The following is a 22,267-nucleotide window of genomic DNA, read 5'->3' as shown; positions in this document are numbered from 1 at the left end:
AAACAACTCTGTATATTTTGACTAAACAAACACGCAACTGCAAACCCCTACAACTATAAAAGGTGAACCATAATGTTGGTGCAGGTAGAGATAGAGAGTGACTCTCAGCTTATATTTAAAGTAAAATACAGCCTAAGTATAAAGCGCGGGTGAAAGTTCATGGTTCAGTATCTCAGACACTGTCAAGAAACATTGAGAACATAAAACTTTTTTTTCCTGTGAAGGCCGGAAGTGAGCCAGCAGACTACTCTTGCCTTGCTCAAAATTCTCAGCTTCATTGGTGAAACTATTTGCAGAGGTAAATAACAAATTGTATCAAGCTAAAGACAAGTCTAACTGACTTGAGTGGCTCAAAGAAGTATGTAAGGCATCAAAAAATTACCAGTGGTTGCCTTAGAATGCTGGGTCTATTAGATGCCAGCAAATCTAAAAGGCGTAGCTGGTCATATCAGTTTTTGTTTAACCAAGAGTGTTTTTTTTTTTACTCAAGCCAAGAAGTGGGCATAAAAGAGAGCAAAGGGTGTTTTACATCTAAGTCTTTACGGTTACACAATGCTGATAATCACTTAACTAATCTTCCCCTCTAATGAATTTGTTTTTTTTCTTTAGGACAAATGAAAGAAAATACTATACCCTTTAAAACAAAGGGTACTTCAACTGCCTCTACACATACATAGCCCAATGAAAATAATACAAAGAAAATGGATTCTCCTGACATATCCCAGTTTATCTTAGTGTGCAGTTGATTTTGAACTGAGCTCAACATGCGCCTTCTCTGCACCTCTCCTCTTCAGCACCTGCAAAAACAACAACAACCACATGAGGAAAAGGAAAACAATTGCTCGTAGCATTACATATACCTCTACAGTAGCCTTAATTGCTGCTTGCTGCCTATTGTGTTTTTCAAGTTTGCATCCTCCGCACCAGCTTGAGGAATCTTTTTGGTATCTCTTTGCCTCTCGAAAAGTTGAGCTATGCATAAAGAGAGAAAGACAATGGAAAATTCCCATGAACAAAACTTTTTACCACTTTTTGAGATGGTTAATAAAACATTTGATTGGAAAAATCATTGTGAAAAGGCTTTTTTACCTTCTACACCACATAACCAAGTTCACTAGGCGTCCAGCAGTTATAGCTCTAGCACCATGCCGGTGACGTCCATGATGAAGAACGGCTTGACCAGGTACCTGTGAGTAGTCATAATTTTCCTACAGTAATAAAAAAAATAAAAAAAATAAACTAAGAATCAATCTCACTAGTGATGATAGCTACTAAATGGCACAACAACAACAACAACTTGCTTGATTGGGTTGGTTTTCACTAGTACCTTGATTTCGGAATTCACATGGTTATCACACCTCACACCTCGAAAGTACAGCTCCCCACCGGCAAACTGATTACCCAAACAGACATTCAAAGTAACCTCTGAATCATCCACATGGAACCCTAAAAAAAACAATCAAAAGTTTTAAATTTTCTCACCACCACTCCAAAAATCAAACCCGACGCCTCTCCCAGTAGTACTTACCAAGATCAGTGTCCCTATACTTTCCATACTCAATAGCATAGCCATGGTGAGAATCTAAACCGGTTCCACACACTTCCGGGAACAAACCTGACAGAAGAAACAAAACCAAACCCCATGAAGCATATACATACATACATCAATGCAAACAAATCCCCCAAAATATATATATAACCTTGAGATATAGGACTTATGAAGTCGTCAAGCAACTTCTGGAGCATGGCGTCAAGGCCAAAATCATCGAGAACAACACCGAATTTGTTTATAGTGGTTGGTCTCATCATTGAGGATTTCGAATAATGGAACCATTTCTCCATATTCTCAACCTGAGAATAAAAATATATATATATATATATATAGTTTTAGAATCAGACAGAGAAAAGACAAACAACACAACACACACACATAAAAAGAAGTCAAAACCTCTGCTATTAACATTTGGCAAAACTCTGGCTTAAACATATCGAAAGTGTAGATCCCAGGAGCTACACGAGCAATCACGCTTTTGAAATTCTCCTCCGATGTGTTGCTAACGGCGTTGAGAAACGAAGGGACGAAGAAGCTAGCTGGGTCAAGTGTATAGAGCTCCTCATGTAGACGCTGTTTAAAAAAAAAAAAAAAAAAAACAGAGGATTAAACGAGACAATCACACAATTAAGACAAGACAAGAAGACAATCAGTTTTTTACCTGGTAAGAAGACAATATGTTCTGTCTGTACTCTCTATGCTTCTGAACCTGTTCCCCAAAAAAAATAAAAACGAAATGGGTTTTACAAATTCAAGAAACAAGAAACAGAGCAAGAGAGAAAAAAAAAGGTCGTAACTTTTTATCTTTTTAATTAAGTAAAAGGTCGAAACTTTGTACCCGTATTCGTTCACTTTCAGGCGAGTAACGGAGGAGAAGGTCACTCATGGCACGAGCCTTCTCGATGCGTGTGGAACCGAGGAGATTCTCGGGCAAGAACCGCTCGAGGGACCTGAACAGAGAAGGGTTGAAGCCGAGCTGCAGATCCTCATAGTGCTCCGGCTCGTGCTCTTCGTTGGGTGTTCTCCGGAGTTTCAATCTCGCGTTGAGGGTTTCTGGGGAGGCTCTCGGTTCCTGCTGATGAGGAGGGTCGGGTTGTTTGGATGAGGAGCCGAGAGCCATGGATCTAAGGCGGTTTAAATTGGAATTCATGTCAGAGGAGGTCATTTCTAGGGTTTTACGTTTTTTTTTTTTTTGAAAAAGGGGAGATGTTGGTTTGTTTTGTGGGTTAGGGTTTCACAATTGTAATAGAAAAGAAAAATTATGTGAAGGTAAAAGAACATATATAATGGTAAAAACTCAAAATGAGAATTTTGAAGAGGATACATATGTTTAGAAGGTAATCTAAAATAAATGGAATTATTGGAACTAATAAGATTTCGGTGACACGGTAGATAAAGATGGAGCGTCTAAAGATAAAAACTGGATTAACGAAAAAAATAGATCGGAAAGAATTAAATTTTGGTGACACGGTAGATAAAAATGGAGCATCTAAAGAAAAAAAATAAAATATAAACAATGAAAGTGTATGTATATAAAAAAGTTTCAGCAGTCACAATATGAAGGAAAAAAAAATTCCATGACACTATAGATAATGATGAATTTGTGAAAGAAAAATGATGTTTCCAGTTACTTTTCAAAAGATATCACACTATACGTAAAGAAAATAGTTTTAGTTTGATCTGTGTTTTTGTTGAACTATGAGTTTTTGGGTTGATCTATGAGTTTTTGATGTGTTTTTTCTAGCATGATTTAAAATGTTTTTTTAGACTTATCTTCATTTGTTTGGGTTTTTCTTTGTAAGAGGAGATGTTGGTTTTTTTTGGTGGGTCACAGTTTCACAATTTTATTAGAAAAAAAAAATATATATATATATATATGTGTGTGTGAAGGTAAAAATTTAAAGAGGATAAATAGGTTAAGAAAGTGATCTTAAAAATGGAATTATTGGAAGAAATAAAATTTTGGTGATACAATGGATAAAGAGAAGAAAAAAACAAAATAAATAATTAGATTCGAGTAACAAAAACATCTAAATACATAAATATATATATATATATATTTCTGTTATTAGTTACAGTGCGGTGCGGTATATTTTTTATATAAAAATATTTCACGAATCATAAGAAGAAAAAAGATTTCAATGACATATGGATAAGGATGAATTTTAAGAAATAAGTTGATGTTTCTGGTTACTTTTCAAAAAATATCATACAGTACATAAAGAAATTGGTTTGAAATGTCTTTTGGGTTTAGACTTACCTTCATTTGTTTGGGGTTTTACTTCTTTCTTTCCGGTTACAAAACTATGTTTTAGTTGTGGATAGAGCTTTTGATTGGAATTAATTCTCTCTTAGTTGTTGGTTTCGTCACCTTTGAGTTGTTGTTGTATGTCTATGTTGTTATGAAGCTATCAGTTAGCCACGGATTTGGTTTGTCCAATGGTCGTAGAGTTCTTCGTAGATTGCTATTTCTAGTATTAACTTGAACTCATCAACTACTTATTAGACCCATCTTTTAATGGAGGATGTCATACTTGTGTTTCGAGTTATTAGACTCATCTTTCCATTTATAAAGTAAACAAATTTTCTATTCCACTACAAAATAGAAAATAAAAAATGGTTAGAATATTCTTTTATTTCAAACTTTATTTCTTGAGTTAGAAATGGAATTGAGTTGGAAATATTCCACAACACTCATTCTACTGTTTGAACCTAAAACATGCTTCAAAGTCTAGAGAGAAGCAGATTCACTTTAGCTTTCTTCCCAAAAATGTCCTACAATGAAGTTACATGTGTTTCACACACTCTCTCTTTTTCTCAAAAACTGTTTTCAAAAGAATTAAACAATTACAAAAGGAATCTTCTTTCACCCGGTGCGAACTTCCTTGCAAACACCCATTATGTCCTATTCTTCCTTGCCTCTAACTGTGTATATAATAATAATGTCATACTTGCAGGTAAGAATGAGTTCTATGTAAAGTAACGAGTTTTCAACAACAAATGATCGATTCCGGCCATAGCTCAGAGCTGTGTGTTTCCCCTGAATAAGTAGCTGGCTTTACAGTCTATCACAGATAACGCAGAGCAGAATCCAAATCCCCTGACTCGCAAAGACCATCCATTAGAGTATTGTAAGTCACAACACTGGGACTGATGTTCCTTACTATCAACTCACCACACAAGAGAAAAGCCTCCTCTAATCCTCCCCTATCTTGACGTATCCATTCATCAGAGAGTGTTTGTAAGACACAACATCAGGAGCTTCCATACCAAGCAACACCCTTCTTGCATCATCCGTTCTTTTAAACTCGCAGAGCGCGCGTATATAGATATTATACGTAGACGTGGTTGGAGATACACTCAAATGGAGCATTAGCCGATGGGAGGGAGTGTGTGTTCTGACGATGTGGCGTTATCTCAATTGTTCTCCTAACCGATCCGGTTTAATCGTAACCCAATTTCCTTATCCGGGGTTTGGATTTTGTCTAAAACTCCCTTTTTAAACAACTGATAAAAAAAACCGCTAAATCACCTCTTCACATGGGCATTTGTGACTTTAAATCTGTTTATCAGCTGACGTGTAATCGGGCCTCCACCAGTACTAGTTAAAGCTATTTGGATTAAGTAAGTGATGATTGTAACATATACTGTGATCAGTGCGTTGTGATGGTCTTGTGAGGCTATTCACTGTGATGACCTGGCTTAGCAGCTTCGGTCTGATATGGGTAAAGCTGCGTCCAGCCAATTCGGATTCAAAAAAAGGTTCGAGTGACCAACCAAGCAGATTCACCATAATAACAGCAGTGCTTGCTTCTGCTGTAAAAAAATCAAGAGGAAACTGGAGACTAAACAAGGCGAGAATTAGATGTGTGTAGTTATGAACTTGGCCATTCGTTGTCTCAATTTCGATCCAAAAGAAGAAAAAAAAGACTTTATAAATCAATCAAATCCACAATAAACATGAAAAATTCAAGCAAACAGTTATCCCAAATCTGCACAATGAAGAAACACAAAAACCAGATTCACAATGTACAGTTAACATAAACCAAGAATCTGGAATGAGAAATTAAAAATAACTGCACACATGTTATGATGACTTTTATTCACAACACACAACTTTTGAAGTTAAAAAAAAAAAGAAAAAAGAAATGATTATCAATTTACAAAAGACGATCATGCCCCTCCCGCGGAGGTGCCAGCTTCCGAACCTTCCTTCACCACCGCCTTAGAACAACCGAAATTAGTCACCGCGTCGGGCCCAATCAGCTGAACCGCCGCCTTATCATACGCCAAAGCAGCTTCCTCCGCCGTCTCGAACGTCCCTAGCCAGATTCGAAGAGGCCGTCCGTCGCGAGATTTGCCGCACCTGATCTCCGCCGCCCATTTCCCCCACGGTCTCTGCCTCACCCCTCGGAACTTCTCCCCCTTCTTCTTGTTATTAACCCTCGCCGGGATCCTGATCTTGAACCGCGTCTTGCCGCGATCGCGATTGTTCTTATTGGCCGATGAATCGGACGGGTCGATGACGATCTCGTTGACGAACCTCTTCCCTCGGCGACGACGCGACGGCGATTCGGCGGTGTTGTTCCGTTCGTCTTCTTCGCTGCTGGAGGAATCGGTGGCTTCCGCGTCGGTGAACGATATCCTCACGATTCTCTTCATCGTCACGCCGTGAAAAATTGGGATTTAACGGAGTTAGTTAGGGTTTGTTTCCGATCACTTAAAACGAAGGATGTGTTTTGTTTTATCTTGGCTTGTGCGATACTTCATCCCATTTTTAAGTCGGTTTTGAAACATAGCGACAAATTAGAGATTGCAGGGTAAATATTTGTACTTACTGGTCAAGAAAAGCATTCGAGTTGCAAATGTTTTTGTAACAGTCAGCATATTCATCGTAATATACTTTCTCAAAACATATGTCGATAATCATCTTTGTTGACGAAGCCCAACTGGGCAGATTACATGGGTATCGGTTCGAAACACTTACAAGGCCCAACAATGATTACAAACTTTACGATTAAAAAGAAAGCCCAATTTAAAACGGCACAACTTAAACCGTTTCACTTGGCGGAGACCTCGAACCGGTGGTCCGTGGTTTTCCCGACAGACACCATCGCAGTATAACCTGTCAATTCTCTTTTCTATTTCTTTCCTAAAAATACTTTTCCAAATAGAATGATGTAGGACATACTGGTACTAGAATATCGATTATTCCTAATTATTGTGGTGGTGTACCACGTGATAATGCAGCCACGCACACGAGCATACCACCATTCCTTCTGAATCATAATCATTTTTATTATCAACTTTTCTATAACCATTTATTTATCCAACTTTACTTCTCTAGTTATGAGTGAGATGTACTGTTCTACCAGCTTTTCCTCTTGTTGAAGTGCAATAAAAAGTTCAATAATAATCTCTATATTTTGTTCGAAGACAAACAATGAACCAAGTATAGTGCTAAATTAAATCCCCAAAAAAATTATCAAGGGAAAATCATGACATTTATTGAAAAATACAGTTGGAAAATTAATACTTCCTTCGTTTTAATATAGCTGATTGTTGTTGTTTTATAATAGATGATGTTTTCAAATATCTAAATAATTTTTACTTTCATTTATCAAAAATTATGTAGTTAATTAATGTGTTATTAGTTATTACTATTTTATTTATAATTAAATAAATTAGTTTAAAATTATACTTTCAAAAAAAAAAAAAATTTTAAAAAATTTCTTAATATGTGTGTAGAGAGGTAAAACTTCATCTATTATCAAAGAGGGAGTGACTCTAAATCTGAAGTTTTTTTGTGGATAGCTTGTTAGTTGTTATTATTATTTCTACTTTTACCCGTATATCACATGTCTGCACGTTATTTTTAGGATACGGGTAACGGGACAATGATATTGGTTACTTATGAAATAAATGCATACGAGAAAATGCAAAAGCATGCAAATGGCAATGTTATCGTTAATTGAATAAAACGTGGGAGTTAGAGAGTTTTCTGCACTCTCGACCACTCTTTGTGATCCACACAGAATTTTCTCCGGAGGTAAGTACTAGGTACAACGAGATGGATTAATTAGTACTTCAAAGTAATGACATTGAGTCATTGACAACGTTGTTTTCTTCATCTAGGTCCATTTCTTTTCTTTCTTTTTTGAAAAGAGGTCCATTTCTTTCTATGTTAGAAACGCATGCAAACTTCACTCAAAAAGAAATGCAAAAAATATTACTTGTTCAAGGACAAATTTTATTCACAAAAAAAAAACGGATGATCGGTATATTTTTAATACCAACCCATATTATTAATTCAATTCCCTTCCATCCGTTTTGTTTGCTGACTATTTCTGATTCCCAAAGGCATTTTCGATAATAGCAGAAATAAAGACTACTACTACTATCATTTATAAATTATAATTGGTATTAAAACTGCTGGTCACGGAGTTCACTACAGGTTTTGTGCGAGGGATGTTGGTCCTAAGACCACCTGCAATGATAAGAAAACAACAATCCTTAGCACAAAAAAGTTATTATAAAATGATATGGATCCTACGATTTTTGGATTGTGTGCCATCAAAACCTCTTAAAATCCTTTGCTAAGGATTGTTTCATTGCTGAGTTCATCACTGTGCGCGGGTCTCATCGCCGCGTGGAGACCCGCGATTGACTCCTTTTTTTTTTTTCTTTTCAGAAAACTGAAAAGAAATAAAAATAATAAAATAATATAAAAAAACTAACTTTGGTATTGGAGCTATGAGATTACCGTTGCTGGTGCTCTAAGATTGCGTAAAAGTTACTGTTGTCAATGGCTGGTTTAATCTGTTATTGTTGATTATTCGTTGCAAGACATTTTCGTTCTCTGGAAGGTTAAGATGAGCGTTGAGAATGTTCCCTTCTACTTCGGCATCTAATTCAATACATACATAAATTCGCATGTTATACGGAACCCCACGATCATTCACTCAACGACAATATTCAAAACTTATACAGTGCTGAACCAATTATCTGTCCTATGTTTCCCTATCATTATATGTTTCTATTTCAGCCGGAAGATAGGGATTGTCTTTATCTTACGAAAATTGAATACAAAATGAAATACAAAATTCAGATGGATCAGAATGCAAGTATCTAACCTATATGATTTTTTTTCTCCTCGCAGGTTATTAATCGATAGGATTCAGAAAAAAAAAATTCCATAGGGTTTAATTAGTGTGTTGGTCCTTTCTTCACCGCAAAATAATGAGTAGTGGTCTGAGACTCAACGTAATTAATATATTCTTTGTGTTTTTCCAAATGCATGTTTTAAAAAATTTATACATTAAAAACATGTTAAATTTTAATTATAAGTGCATCATTTAAAAATTTCTGTAACTTCGAACATATAGATTCAGTACATGCAATCAACATGTATTTTCTAAAACGGATAGAATACATTAATATATAGTAATCCCGGAGACTCCAAGAAAATTAGTAACAGTCTGAAGTGACTCGATTGGCAAAATGGTTGAGTTTCATGTGAAGGTTCGATGGTTGATTTGTTTTTCCCTCTGATACTATTTATAAGTTGACTTCAAAAAAAATTCCCTAGTCTTTGCAAATTATGTGATTTGTTTTTGTCAACAATAAAGTGATATTATAAGAAAATCAATAAACTACAACTACAACCTCGTTTTTTCATATTTCAGATTGATATTCTTCATTATTTTCTTGCTACTAAACTACTTTTCAGGTGGGCCGGTGGCTGTAGGTTGCCTAACATGCTATCGCTGTCTAATCGGTCATGTCAATAGAAAATGTTAAGTAGAACCGATAGTCGTAGTTCAAATCGTCTTCTCTAGGAACAATGAATACAAGATGAGAAATGATAGCATACAAAACCACACTTTCTGCAAAAACAACCTACACACTCGGTAACAAAGAACTCCAACATTTTAGCACTGCCTCAATGACTACCTAATTGATCAGAAAGTAAAAATGCAAAATCAGATACATCATCAGACGCTTTTTCTTTTGTTGGTTGTTTTGTCTTGTTGCCCTTGTTTTGCGCTTCTTGTCTCTATCATTGTCATCCTCTTCTAATCTCTAGGAAAATATTGGAAAGAAAAGAGCGTTTTGATCCTCAAATCAAATCTTGGTCACTAACTTTATTGAACCTCGTGTTACATTCTCTAGTTTTATTCAACTAAATTTGGAAATTTGGAATTCTCTTGTTTTTCTGAAGCAAAACCTATCCATTACAGAGCTCCGAGCCCAAGTAAAATGTAGTAAGCAAGTGCGATTGGTAGTGCAATAAGCATTCCAAACATTACCCTGCAATATCAACATTATTAATTATGGGCATAAAAAGTTTCTTTTTATTCAATATAAAATACTTACCCTGTACTTAAGATTGCCGGATGAACATTATATTCTTTTGCAAACACGAATGGCACGATTCCTTGAGGCAATGCAGCCTACAAAGCGGTACCACATAAACTCGTTTAGTGGTTTACTATAATGAAATTAGCAAAAATTATTTCAAATATATTTACTTGAACTATGGCCACACGTAATAGATCACCACGTAATCCAATAGCCATGGCAGCAACGGCCATCACTGCTGGTCCTATCAAGAACCTCGCCGCCATTGCAAAAGTCGCCGTAGAGTTTCCACAAGCGATTAATTTAGGTTGCAATGCCATGAACAACCCTAGACCATTTGTGCAACCAATTAATAAATTTCCGTTCAACACACAATAAATGATGATAGGATATATCATGTAAATGCAATCTGCTAATCCAATAAATGATGATAGGATACATCATGTAATTGCAATATAAATCCAATAAATGATGATAGCATACACGTAAATGTGAATGTCATGAAAACTCCAGTTAACTTCCAGTTAGTATCGGGGACCACGACAACAATCAATAACACGAGCTATGTAATACAACGACTACTTATGCAATGTGACGTCTCGTCGTTGACCCTACGTGGATACCACCCCAAAAAAATAAAAATAAAATAACAAACTATTTTTTACTATCAACCAAAAAAAATGCAACATCTTGCATACCAAGTGAAGAAGATGGGACTCACCCAAACTGAACATTGCCATACCAAGGCCAGTATCAGAGAGGATTGAAATTGATTGCTGAATGATTTTAGGCGTTTCCACGTTCCAGCTTACATATTTCATCATTATACAATCATCACAAACCCGTTTGTAATCCCATAATAATATTTATAGTTAGGTATTTGATTCATTATTGGTTATTTAGTTACTTACCGGAAAGCAACGAGAGCCCATATGAGACCAATGAGACTGGAGTAAGTGTTTGGGTTCCTGATCAGTTTCCTCCACACCATTATCAGTATCAACCTAGTCAACACAATCGCTGGAGGCATATGGTTTACTTGTCCAGTTTCCGCCGCTTCTCTAGGGTTTAGCTCCGCCATGGAGTTGCACCGACTCTTCACTCTCTCGGACTCTTCTTCGCTGCCAAAGTCTATATTTCTCGGACCAGTAGCTGTCGCTATAAGCAACTTCGTTTAAGATTTTGTGTCAATATAGTTCTATAGAAAGTTATATAAGAAAAAAAAAACCTTTAGTTTCTGCGTTTTGAGGAGGATCAGGGACTATCATTCGGATCTCTTTTGCTCCCTGGTCGGATCCTCCGGCTTTTTCATTAGCTCTAATATCAGCTTTATCCGAAACGGGTGACCCGTTGGAACCCCATACGGACATGTAGAGCTCCTTAGCATCATGGTTATTTGACTTTCCTCCAGTATGATGGTAATTTCCTCTAACGGTTTTATTAGCGATTGAGGAGGAGAACTCCGCATTCAGGTTTGAGTATGACCCGGAAGTACTACCCGGGTCATACCCTAACCCATGGGACGAAGCCATACCACAACTCACCTCGAAGTTTGAAGGCCTAGGAGTTTGTCCCCTAGACGACTGACCAAAGTTTGAGAGACGGCCACCGGAAAACCCCATAACTGAACATAAGTCCGAGTGATTAAAGTTGGAACCTCTTGGAGTCGTGTCAAGACTGTAAATCTCAGCTCCAGTGATATTCGACGGACGTGGAGTCATACTTGAACTGCACAAAGATCTCCGGCCGGGAAGCGTTTGACTTCCTCACCGTGACGTGTAACTTCCCATCACCTCCTATCTCAGCGTCCGTTTCAAGTACGTCGTTCCCGTCCAACGAAACGACGTCGGACTTGACTTTGAAAGAGACTATACAAGCCGCCGTCTCCGGGAACTGCTCCGTGATCAGAATCTTAGCTCCTCTATACTCGAACAAGAAGAGGAGAACCGTGTCCCAGACTACACACTGGAGAACGACCACCTGGACCACGAGCGAGCCTGAGTACTCTCCGTACATGGCGTTCAACAGAGGGATACCCATCACGAGCGTGTTGGGAAGCGTGGAGAGGGAGAAGATGGTGATGGTCCACTCGAGACTACCTGAGCGGGTGAAGTTAGCCCATAGGGTTAGGAGAGTGAGGATGATTAGTTTCTGGAGAGTGTCGGCGGCGATGAAACGTAGGTTCATGGCGTAAGGGTTGGTGGTGGAGATGAAGTGGAAGGAGAGGAGAGGGACGGCGAATATGGCGACGAAGCGGTTGATTCCCGAGCATTGGTCCGGTGAGAAGATTTTCCACCAATGGACGGAGCCGTAAGCGAGGATCATGGCTACGTAGAGTGGTATCACCGCCGTGAGCACCGTGTAGAGGTCGTGCCATGTGATCATCATTATCGTCGGATTAAACTATTTTGTAATCCTTTTTCAACTACCTGTCGTCTCTGAAGTTTTCCCTAATTTATGAAAGGATATTATAAAAATACATAACATAAGTTTCCTGTAATATAAAAAAAAAAAAAAAAGTTTCCTGTAATATATAGTTATGGATTGTGTTTGAAATAGGCTACGTATGAGGAGGAGTTATGAATTTGTTTTGAAATTCAGTTAGAATGGATTGTGTGAACTTGGTGGAGTGGAGTATTCAAAGCATGTTTGTGACAAATCATTTATCTGGTTAAACATGTTACTTTATATTTTTAATACGTAAATACTTCGTTTTTTTTCTTGACATCATGTATATTTGTATTTGAAAAAAAATGTTAACATGTTTTAAAAGTTACGTTTATAATGTTTAAAGCTACTAATAATGTTTTTAAAGTTCTAACTATAGTTTATCATATAGTGACTTGGCCATATCTAGCTTATCATATGTCCAAACTCCATATTTCCAATGTGGGATGGAAGGATTCATGTGAACAGGTTTGTCAACCTCAAAAAGATCAGCAAGAAAAGAGGCGTGTTATATTGACTTAACCGAGATAGTAACTATATGATCTTGTTTTATCATCTATAACTATCTAAGTTGGATAAACAAAGGTTCAGTTTATACTATTTTTAAGTGTTAGCAATGGGTTATGCCTTGGTGGTGATTTAAACACGTGACTAAGGAGTTTGATTTATTATTAATATAAATTGCTAAAGAAAGGGAGTGCAGTTCTCGCCAAACTTGGTTGATCTAACTTCTACATTTTTATTGCACGGTACGATTCATTTAGGAAGCGTGAAAATGTTTTTGTTGAAACTTGAAAGTCGCAATATTTTTGAAAAGCAACAGGAGACGAGAGTTGATTCGTCTGATGACTAAATCCTCAATGCCATCAGGCTCATATACTAATAAAGCATACATCTTGAGATTCTTGACCAAAATCAATATAAGTTTTTTTGTTCATTAAAAAAGACAACATAAAAAAGAAAATGACAAAAAATTAAACAACAGATTAAAAGACCATTCTATCCTTATTTTATAGATATATAAACATAAATAATTATTTAAATTAAAAATATTTTAAATTTTTTTGAATAAAACATTTTTAATTCGTTTTCTATATTTTTCTTTTGATTTTCCAAAATTTTATTTTTAAATCTGAAAACTATTATGAAAATTTTATTTTATTTTAAATATTAATTTATTTATTTTTAAATCATAAACCTTATTCTTCTCTCGAGAAAGAAAATTTTACCTCTGAAATCTAACTTAGTTAACCTTGTGAATATATGTATTTATTTATATTTTTAATAAAATATAGGTCATTTTTATTTTTGTATATTATATTTATGATAAAATAATTTAGTGTTATAGTATGAAATTTCTCGTTCAACAATGGAGAAAGATATAGGATGGTAAATTACAAACTTTTTTTTTGAGAAAGGATTACAAATGTATTACATTAATTAAAATTTACCCAATTTTACATGAATAACAAAGAAAAAATAATTATGGAGGACTAATATTTTTTAATGTCTTTGTTTTTCTTTGTTAAAGCTTTTTTTTTTCTGTGATTGCTGGAATCAAAGAATCCTAGGTAAGGGTTCGACTGGTTTCCCGCTACTATCCGCAAACACAGTTTTTGCGGTTGGTAACGGTTGACATCATTTCAAAATAATCACACAAACCGTTATAAATCGTTTCAAACCTCTTAAAAATCAAAAGCTGGTTCCAGCTAGCGTTTGCAGTTGCGAGTGGCTAAAAAATATAATTTTTTCTAAATATTTAAAAATTAAAATTAAAATTAAAAAGGTTAAAAATGGAAATATTAAAATATATATATACATTTTATATATTAATTTAAATTCACAAACAATATCATAATTTGTTTTATAAAAACTTTAACTAGCTATTCGGTATAATTTTTTAAAAATAATATACATACATATATAAAGATATACACATATATAAAACGAAACAAGATATTCTTTTAAAATTTAAAATATAAATCTTCAAATTTTTTAATTAAAATTATAACTTTGAACTAATTAAAAAATTAAATAACTAAACATCATATTATATTAATAATTATTTTATTTTATCGCAAAAATATGTTTTTTATATTTTTATGATGTTGTAATATATTTATATTAGTAATTTATTATTAAACCGATGCAATATCTCATAATCAACCAGTCACAAATATCCCGAAAACGCAATAATTTTTAAACGTTATGCCAATTATACAAAATTCTATAAAACGCTTAAAACCGCAAATTCTCGCATCCGCAACCGCAACCGCTCTATTGGTGAATGGCGGGAAAAATAAATCCGCTCTAATGGGCTTGGGCTGCGTAAAAGCCCAAGTAACCGTAGAACCCCACATGATCTACCGCTTAACCCTAAAAGTCCATTTCCATTTCCGCAAATATAGCACTCATCGAGTTATCGGTATACATAGAATGCAATTACTCTTTTCTTCTTCTTTTTTTGCAATTATTCTTTCTTCTATACTAGTTCCAGTTTGTTTTCTCTTTCGATGTGATCTCAGAACTCTCTAGCATTTCCATGACGATGGATATGTTATAGAAGGCTCTGAGATGTACAAGAAAAAAGGGCTCTGAGACTAAATCACAATTGCTTCTTCTTTTATTTGGCGATGATCAGTCTCCCCGGACCTTTGAGAAGATCAAAGATTCTTAGTTTATTCTACTCTTATCTTTTGTTACGTAGAAGTGGTCAATACTGGAACCGATTCTATAAACTTATAAGACGACAGGAATATTAAAAGTTGTTGTCCACAAGTTGGCATAATACCACTCCATATCCAACGGATCTTATCAATCAACTTTTTCTCTAAATATGCCGCAGGCCTTCATTCAAGTAGCTTCACACATAGCCATCAGTTTTTCCAATTATACTATATATTTTTTCGTCTTCCAGTTATATTTGAAGGCGTTGCAAGTTTAACAACTTAAGAATTATCCCCTATATATTAATCCTGGAACATTACAACATGTTTTGTAGCCACGTGTCATCACTAGGATGATTTTCAGAAATCTTTAGAAAAAAATGTTGGTCCATATAAATATATATTATACTTTTTATTAAACTAATTATCATATTAATTAGTAATCTTAAATTTTTTCCTTAAATAAAAGCTACGTAACTTTATTTCCTTAAATAAAAGCTACGAAATTACCTAATATGATTAACGTATATATGATAATTAATGATTACAAATCAAAATATTTGATAAAAAAATTTGTATCCTCTACATTTTATTTTAATTAATATTAAAAAAATCACTTAAACATATTTAAAAAAAATAATTTTTTCATATATGTTATATTTTAAATTTTTAAAAACGTCTATAAATTACCAAAAATTGTAAGATGTTATTAAGATGATATTTTTTAGAACAGAACATGATCCGAAACGAAATATTTCGGATATCGAATATATCGAAACTAGATTTATATACTTAAATATATTAATTTTTTTTAGAATTTAATATCTAAAAGAATATTAAAAATATATAAAATGTTATTAAGTTGTCCAAAATACTTGAAAATATTTACAAATAGTTAAAAATACATGATTAAAATAGTTAAATGATATTCAAAATACCAATACTTCAAATATCTATTGATTTCTTATCCGAATATTGAAGCTAACCAAATTTTATGTTAAGTTTAAGTATTTTAGCTTGCATTATACACATTTATATGTTATAAATAATTTTTTATTTTTATATTTTGAGAAATTTAAAGTATATACGAATTTTATTTTTTTAAAAAATAAAATGAGTTATCTGAGTCCAAATCTAAACCGAACCCGCATATCCGAACCGGATCGAACTCACAAAAAGTCGAAATATAATTGAACCGGACCAAACTAAACTGAACCAAATGGTATCCGAATGTCCACCCCAAATCAAATGTAAAAAAAAATCTTGATAACAAGATGCATTCTAATTGTAATATTTCAATACAACATATTTTAAAAAACTCACTCCGCGCATGGCGCGGATATCATCTAGTGTTACAGTAAAGGTAAGGAAAACTTTATTCTAGAAGAAACATATTCACTTAGTTTCGTTATTTTGCCTTTATCATGTCATCAACCAATATGAATAATGAATCTTATTATGAGGAAAATAAATTTTATTAAAAGGATTGAAAAGTATATATGAGTCTTTATTAGAGCAAAACAAAAGTATACTGCGTAAAGAAAAGGCATGCTTGTCTCTGTCGAAACACAGATTTTATTAGTCAAAGTGGTGTTAAAGAATGAATCGTTGATTAGGCAAAAAAAAAAGATTAAATTTAAAATGTTATCTCTTAGAGTTGGGTAGGTCATTAAAGGCCCAATTATTTCTCACTAAGCCAAGGAGTGGGTACTTAAAAGGTGACACTGCATTAACATGAGAGACCCCTTCACATGAGAGTGTAAATAAACAATTTAATAAAGCATTAATGTTGCACACTTTGTGTTGTAGTCCACAAAATGCGACCTAATTTGTAGAAAGAAATAAAAAGTCTTATCGCCTAAAAGACTTTCTGACATATCTTTTTCAAAATAACTAAAAAATATAAATCTACTTAATTTTGTCCTATAATATATTCCATCCGCTTTAATAAGTAAAATATTTTGGATGAAAACTCTTCTATTAAGAAAGTTGTCTAGAAAATATCAATAAAAAAATAAATTAAAATTAAATTAATTAACTATAAAATAATTTTAAAAAAGTCAAAAAATTACATAAACTATTGAAAATATCTTATATTTTTTGAATCATCGAAAATTCTCTTAAAATTTTACATTTAGAAATGGAGGGAGTAATTATACGCCAATTGTTATCTGTTATCTGTTGAGCATCTTTCCTCTTAATAAATAGGAACGAATATTGAATAGGAATACAAAAAAAAATATATGTCTCTGTGATTCAGATTATTCTATATGTTATAACAATTTAAAGAAAAATACAGAATAATTCACGAAACTGTGGAGCCGATTAGGAATATTCCCACGAGCAGTGACGTGTCGGCCGACGATAAGAATCCACCTCATCACCGGTGTGAGTGACGTCAGCTAGAGCGTATTTTTAGACATATCATCGGCGCATGTTAATAGACTTTTCTTCTGAACTCTCGATTTGTTTTTGCTCACGGTCGTGCTTTTGTCGTTCATCGCTCGTTTACTTCTTCAACTTGCTTATTATTACTACTATTATATTCTACGCCATGAACTATTCAAACCAAAGAGAAGAAAAAAAAGAGATATCTTTTGCTTTTTTTATTTTTTTCCTCCTTTCAATGATGTGTGTATACGCCTTCACCTCTAAGTTTTGACCAAAGTGTCGTCATCATCAAATCTCTGCTCTCTAGAGAACACGTTTCAAACCGGAGATTCACTGTTCGTCTCTCGACTCCGTGATGAATTATTATCAATGGTTGGTCCTGGTTGCTTACAGAACTTTTTTGTAAGTATTTGCGTCTCTTTCTACGTTTGTTTTGGTTTTTGGTCAAGTTTCTAATTATGGGTATTGCTTTTATTATTCCGTTAAGTTTTATTACAAGACTCAAATCTTTTGATGAGTTTGGTCTGATCGTTGCTTAAAAGTTAATATAAACTGGTGAAGAGCTTTCTTCTAACTTGTGCGTGTGCCCTTGAGCTTGTTATAATTCTTTTTCTTTTTTGACAGATGATGAGCTCTTCATCTTCTACTAATACACAAGCTGTACCATTTAGAGACATGGGGATGTACGAACCGTTCCAACAGTTGTCTGGTTGGGAAAACACTTTCAACACTATAACTAGTAACAACGACAACAACAATCAGACTTCTTCCACAGTCCATGAGGTGGATGCTGCTGCTAGAACAGAAGCAGATGTTAACAATAAGGTCAGATTCTTACCTAATTCATGTTTTAGACTAGTTACTTCTTCTTTTTGTTTAATTAGCGGTTAAAAATAATGCGCAGGGGAACTATACCTCTTTGTATAATAACTCTATTGAAGCAGAACCTTCTAGTAACAATGATCAGGACGAAGTTCATATCGATGATAAGGTAAAACAAGATAGAGAGTATTTGTTTTAGGGGAGAGACACGGCGTGGTGACATTAATTATTGTTGTTGTTTCGTTCTGTATGCACAGACGAAACGGAGATTAGCTCAGAACAGAGAGGCTGCTCGCAAAAGTCGTTTGAGAAAGAAAGTAAGAAACGTCTCCCCTTCGTTGGATTCTTTCTTTGTGGTAATGAAGTTAATAAAGACTTATGTCTCTGTCTTCAGGCACATGTCCAACAGTTAGAAGAAAGCAGGCTAAAGCTATCACAGCTCGAGCAGGAACTCGTGAGAGCTAGGCAGCAGGGACTATGCGTACGCAACCCCTCAGATGATGCTACTTATCTTGGACCAGCAGGGACCGTGAACACAGGGATCGCCGCGTTCGAGATGGAATACAAACACTGGCTGGAAGAACAGAGTAAGAGAGTGGGCGAGATTCGAACGGCGCTCGGAGCGCATATAAGCGACGTCGAGCTCAAAATGCTCGTCGACGTTTGCTTGAACCACTACGCGAGTCTCTTCCGCATGAAAGCTGATGCAGCCAAGGCCGACGTGTTCTTCTTGATATCCGGAATGTGGAGAACTTCGACCGAACGTTTCTTCCAGTGGATTGGAGGTTTCCGACCATCCGAGCTGTTGAATGTTGTGATGCCGTACATCGAGCCTTTAACAGATCAGCAGCTCTTGGAGGTGAGAAACCTCCAGCAGTCGTCTCAGCAAGCAGAGGAGGCGCTCTCTCAAGGCTTGGATAAGCTTCAGCAAGGTTTGGTCGAGAACGTAGGGGTTGTTGAGTCTGTGAATCAAGGAGCTCAGATGGCTTCAGCCATGGAGAGCTTTCAGTCGTTGGAGGGTTTTGTGAACCAGGCGGATCATCTGAGGAAGCAGAGTCTGCAGCAGATGAGTAAGATTCTGACGACAAGACAAGCTGCTAGAGGCTTGCTTGCTTTAGGAGAGTACTTCCACAGGCTTCGTGCTTTAAGTTCTCTTTGGGCAGCTCGTCCACGAGAAGGCAGTTAAACTAAGTTTAGGAAGCAAAATAAAGAAGAGTCAACCTCAAAATGGTTTTAGCTAGGCATGTATGGAGATGTAGAGTGATTGATTCTCTCCATTAGAACATCATCGTCCTCATTGATGTTTTTGTTTTTTCTTGAGATAAATGAATAAAAGGTGTATATTTGAACGTAAACATTTGTAAAAGAAGGCTCTTCATATGTAAGTTAAACTTGTGGAGAGATTGTTGTTGTGAGAGATCTTTGCAGGTTTCAAAAATTGATGAAGACTAAGCAAACTGAATGTGACTTACTACCCAATCATGAATTTTTGTAAGCATATTCTATGAGATAATGAAAAGGTTTTCATCTCATCAACTTTTATTTATAGTTTTTAGAAGCACTGACGCTGAGCTCTCCTCTCTCCTCCCAATAATGCTTCTTTCTTTTTCATCATCTCCAAGTATGTCTTCATGATCTTCTTGTCTAGTTCATAATAGACTTCCATTTTCTTCAGTGGTCTCATATCAAGATCAATGAAATGTACCTGCCAACATAAGAGCTCAGTGTATAAGAAGCAATCCAACAAAGCCAAAAGATTAGGGTCCGAATGGCAACAAAGAAACCATACTTGCTCCGTAATAAACAGTAACAAAAAGCTCTACATATAAATATATATTTATACATTTTTGTTATTAGTATAACCGTGCCGTAATTATTCCTCATGTTACCATTTGTATAAAGTATAGCAGCTAAAAAGATTACCTTGTAATCGAATTCTTGCTTTGCTGATTCAAGATGCAGATTACTATGAGAAGAGGACCTTGAGATCACATCATTTGTTGATCTAAAGCTTATCATTACACTGCAATCTTTTGCAGTGGCAGATATCAAGAACTCCTTCAAAACATTCACTTTCTCATCCATCGGAATCAAATGCATGGAGCTAAATTGACTTGCTGATGACTTTGTACTCTTCTCCAACTCTTTGCACACTTTGCATGGCTGGTTAATAAGGTCATAGTACACGTGAATCGCTCCTTCGATGTTATACTTGTCTAGCTTTTGAACATCCAGAAGATGATCTAGAACCCCAGAGGTGTAAACGGTTTCTGCAACAAGCTCTATGAAATGATTTGCACGTGGACCATCTTTGGTCTTGATGATATCTTTGAGTATATGCTCAAAGTCTTGTTCAACCTTTGAGGTTGTCTTGCATGTGCCACCACCTAAGCCTCCAAATACGAGAGAGCCGTTCAAGAACACGCGGAAGTTGTTCTGAGGAGTTGCGTATAGTGCTCTTATTGCTTTGTGTATTCTATCTTTTGATCCAGAGAATAGGTCCAAAGGATCATATTCACTGATCTCTGAGATCTGCAACACAACTTCTAACGTGTTAGGTTCATAAGTTGGGTTGTAAAGAGTTTTTGTTTCGAATGACTTGCGAAGTTATGGACCAAAAAAAAAAGTTTTAGAGAAGTACCAATAGGTCCGTACATTCTCTAAAACGTGATTGAAACAATATTAAATTAACTTTCTTTAGGAGAATATACATTTATGTTTTTGAATAGTTTTAGAGAAGTACCTCATTTTCTTGAAGCTTCAGAACTTGGTGCATCTCAAAACGAGTTTTACCCTTCTTGATAACATTTTCTTGTGCTATGAAACTTGAAGAAGGAAGGAATCCACATTTTGGCTACTTAATCAGAGCAAACATGCAATGTATATTAGCCAAGAAAAGCATTCAATCGCTAGCCGAAAGAAGAAGAAAGAAGAAAAGCACATGTAATGTAATGTAATGATCATGAACACCTTTATTTCAACACTTAAGCATGGTTTATCCTCAACACGACCTGAAAGCAGAAAATATAAATAACGTGACATATATCTATAACCCCCAAAATAACACGAACAAAATGAATTACCGTGGGCGAAAAGTGTCAAATCATCCATCAGAAGAACGGAATTGCGGTTAGTATCCACACAGGCTGCATCAGCACGCCAAGAAGGTCGCTGAGATGTCACAATGTTCTCAACAGACTCAAGAAACTCCTTTGCTACAAGAAGACGCATCTACAAGAAAAAACAATTGCAGTAAGAAGACCTCTAGAGACAAAGCAAAACGATTTTAAACATTCCAAATACAAAACAAAAATAATCCATATCATGATGACAAGAGAGAAGGAAACATACTCCAGGATTGACATGTTTATGACCCAACAAAGGTCTCATGACATGTTTGACAAACAAAAACTCCACAATCTCCTTGTTCTGGCAAGAAACAACTTCCTTGCACTCTCCCCATATAACCTTTTCATGAGACGTGAGACCATTTCCACTTGTGTTTCCATTATCTTCTTTCCCATCATTTGGCATTTTCTGTATTCTCATCATCTTTCCCAGCTTCACACATAACACAAACGAAAAGAAAACAATGTAGAATATAAATGTTAATTAACTTTTTCTAATCCAAAGATGATCAAATCAAGAACGGATTCAAAATATTGAAATGAAGAAAAACAATGAAGAGACTAACAAAAGAGGGAGAGGATCCAGTGTAAGCGAGAACCAAATTAACAGCTCCTTCGCCTCTATAAGACCAATCAACTGCATCCTTTGGCTCCAAACCAATCTCCATCTGAATCGAAACGCCAACGTACAGATTAACAAAACTCACTTTTTGATTATTTTTTTGCGTCAAATCCAATGTGATCAAATGAAAAAACAAATTACGTACCTTTAGTTTTGAAACAATGAAGCTAATATGATGTATGTGTTGCAGCGAGAAGTGATCTCGATTACAATCAAACCGTGATGGGATTTCGTGAGTTGATTAGGTTTACAGATTTATTTTGTGATTGCTTCGAAA

General features: G+C 35.3%; 4 protein-coding genes and 1 pseudogene across 5 annotated transcripts; 1 reads left to right on the top strand and 4 right to left on the bottom strand.

Moving 5' to 3' along the window:
- Nucleotides 1-509: 509 nt before the first annotated feature.
- On the bottom strand, nucleotides 510-2,817 carry LOC108819214 (2-oxoglutarate and iron-dependent oxygenase domain-containing protein ICU11). The gene is made up of 9 exons (XM_018592211.2): nucleotides 2,391-2,817; nucleotides 2,214-2,261; nucleotides 1,949-2,125; nucleotides 1,701-1,851; nucleotides 1,529-1,615; nucleotides 1,328-1,446; nucleotides 1,090-1,208; nucleotides 861-972; nucleotides 510-797 (listed from the first exon to the last, which is right to left on the bottom strand). Exons 1-9 carry the CDS (start codon nucleotides 2,715-2,717, stop codon nucleotides 732-734), a joined length of 1,206 nt encoding a protein of 401 aa, XP_018447713.2. The 5' UTR covers nucleotides 2,718-2,817; the 3' UTR covers nucleotides 510-731.
- Nucleotides 2,818-5,469: 2,652 nt separating this feature from the next.
- On the bottom strand, nucleotides 5,470-6,414 carry LOC108821137 (ethylene-responsive transcription factor ERF069-like). The gene has a single exon (XM_018594188.2). The coding sequence runs from the start codon at nucleotides 6,212-6,214 to the stop codon at nucleotides 5,726-5,728; it is 489 nt and encodes a 162-aa protein (XP_018449690.1). The 5' UTR covers nucleotides 6,215-6,414; the 3' UTR covers nucleotides 5,470-5,725.
- Nucleotides 6,415-9,376: 2,962 nt separating this feature from the next.
- Nucleotides 9,377-12,357, bottom strand: LOC108819740 (auxin efflux carrier component 7-like; annotated as a pseudogene).
- A 5,165-nt stretch (nucleotides 12,358-17,522) lies between these two features.
- On the top strand, nucleotides 17,523-19,639 carry LOC108819732 (transcription factor TGA3-like). Of its 2 annotated transcripts, none has more exons than XM_056997691.1 (5): nucleotides 17,523-17,790; nucleotides 18,043-18,243; nucleotides 18,323-18,409; nucleotides 18,498-18,557; nucleotides 18,635-19,639. In XM_056997691.1, the coding sequence occupies exons 1-5, from the start codon at nucleotides 17,788-17,790 to the stop codon at nucleotides 19,424-19,426; spliced, it is 1,143 nt and encodes a 380-aa protein (XP_056853671.1). In that variant the 5' UTR covers nucleotides 17,523-17,787; the 3' UTR covers nucleotides 19,427-19,639. The 2 variants fall into 2 exon arrangements, with proteins under 2 accessions (XP_056853671.1, XP_056853670.1); XM_056997690.1 differs by having other exon boundaries at nucleotides 17,524-17,820.
- Nucleotides 19,640-19,759: 120 nt separating this feature from the next.
- On the bottom strand, nucleotides 19,760-22,267 carry LOC108818639 (inositol-pentakisphosphate 2-kinase). The gene is made up of 8 exons (XM_018591554.2): nucleotides 22,136-22,267; nucleotides 21,935-22,036; nucleotides 21,592-21,801; nucleotides 21,324-21,471; nucleotides 21,211-21,251; nucleotides 20,984-21,094; nucleotides 20,164-20,772; nucleotides 19,760-19,945 (listed from the first exon to the last, which is right to left on the bottom strand). Exons 2-8 carry the CDS (start codon nucleotides 22,034-22,036, stop codon nucleotides 19,793-19,795), a joined length of 1,374 nt encoding a protein of 457 aa, XP_018447056.1. The 5' UTR covers nucleotides 22,136-22,267; the 3' UTR covers nucleotides 19,760-19,792.

This window comes from Raphanus sativus, unplaced genomic scaffold (assembly GCF_000801105.2).
Source record: "Raphanus sativus cultivar WK10039 unplaced genomic scaffold, ASM80110v3 Scaffold0768, whole genome shotgun sequence".
In the NCBI taxonomy this organism is placed as follows: Eukaryota; Viridiplantae; Streptophyta; class Magnoliopsida; order Brassicales; family Brassicaceae; genus Raphanus; species Raphanus sativus.
Note: the sequence above shows the minus strand (reverse complement) of the source record. Positions and strands in the feature narration are given on the sequence as shown.

Excerpts from the sequence above, each read along its gene's own strand:
- LOC108819214 (XM_018592211.2), bottom strand. The coding sequence starts at position 2,717 with ATGACCTCCTCTGACATGAATTCCAATTTAAACCGCCTTAGATCCATG. Across the intron at positions 2,126-2,213 it reads ACATATTGTCTTCTTACCAG|CGTCTACATGAGGAGCTCTA; the intron begins GTAAAAAACTGA and ends TTTTTTAAACAG. Across the intron at positions 973-1,089 it reads TTGGTTATGTGGTGTAGAAG|CTCAACTTTTCGAGAGGCAA; the intron begins GTAAAAAAGCCT and ends CTTTATGCATAG.
- LOC108821137 (XM_018594188.2), bottom strand. The coding sequence starts at position 6,214 with ATGAAGAGAATCGTGAGGATATCGTTCACCGACGCGGAAGCCACCGAT.
- LOC108819732 (XM_056997690.1), top strand. The coding sequence starts at position 17,788 with ATGGTTGGTCCTGGTTGCTTACAGAACTTTTTT. Across the intron at positions 18,410-18,497 it reads AAGTTCATATCGATGATAAG|ACGAAACGGAGATTAGCTCA; the intron begins GTAAAACAAGAT and ends CTGTATGCACAG. Across the intron at positions 18,558-18,634 it reads AAAGTCGTTTGAGAAAGAAA|GCACATGTCCAACAGTTAGA; the intron begins GTAAGAAACGTC and ends CTCTGTCTTCAG.
- LOC108818639 (XM_018591554.2), bottom strand. The coding sequence starts at position 22,036 with ATGGAGATTGGTTTGGAGCCAAAGGATGCAGTTGATTGGTCTTATAGA. Across the intron at positions 21,472-21,591 it reads ATAAACATGTCAATCCTGGA|ATGCGTCTTCTTGTAGCAAA; the intron begins GTATGTTTCCTT and ends TTTTTCTTGTAG. Across the intron at positions 19,946-20,163 it reads AGCAAGAATTCGATTACAAG|GTACATTTCATTGATCTTGA; the intron begins GTAATCTTTTTA and ends TTATGTTGGCAG.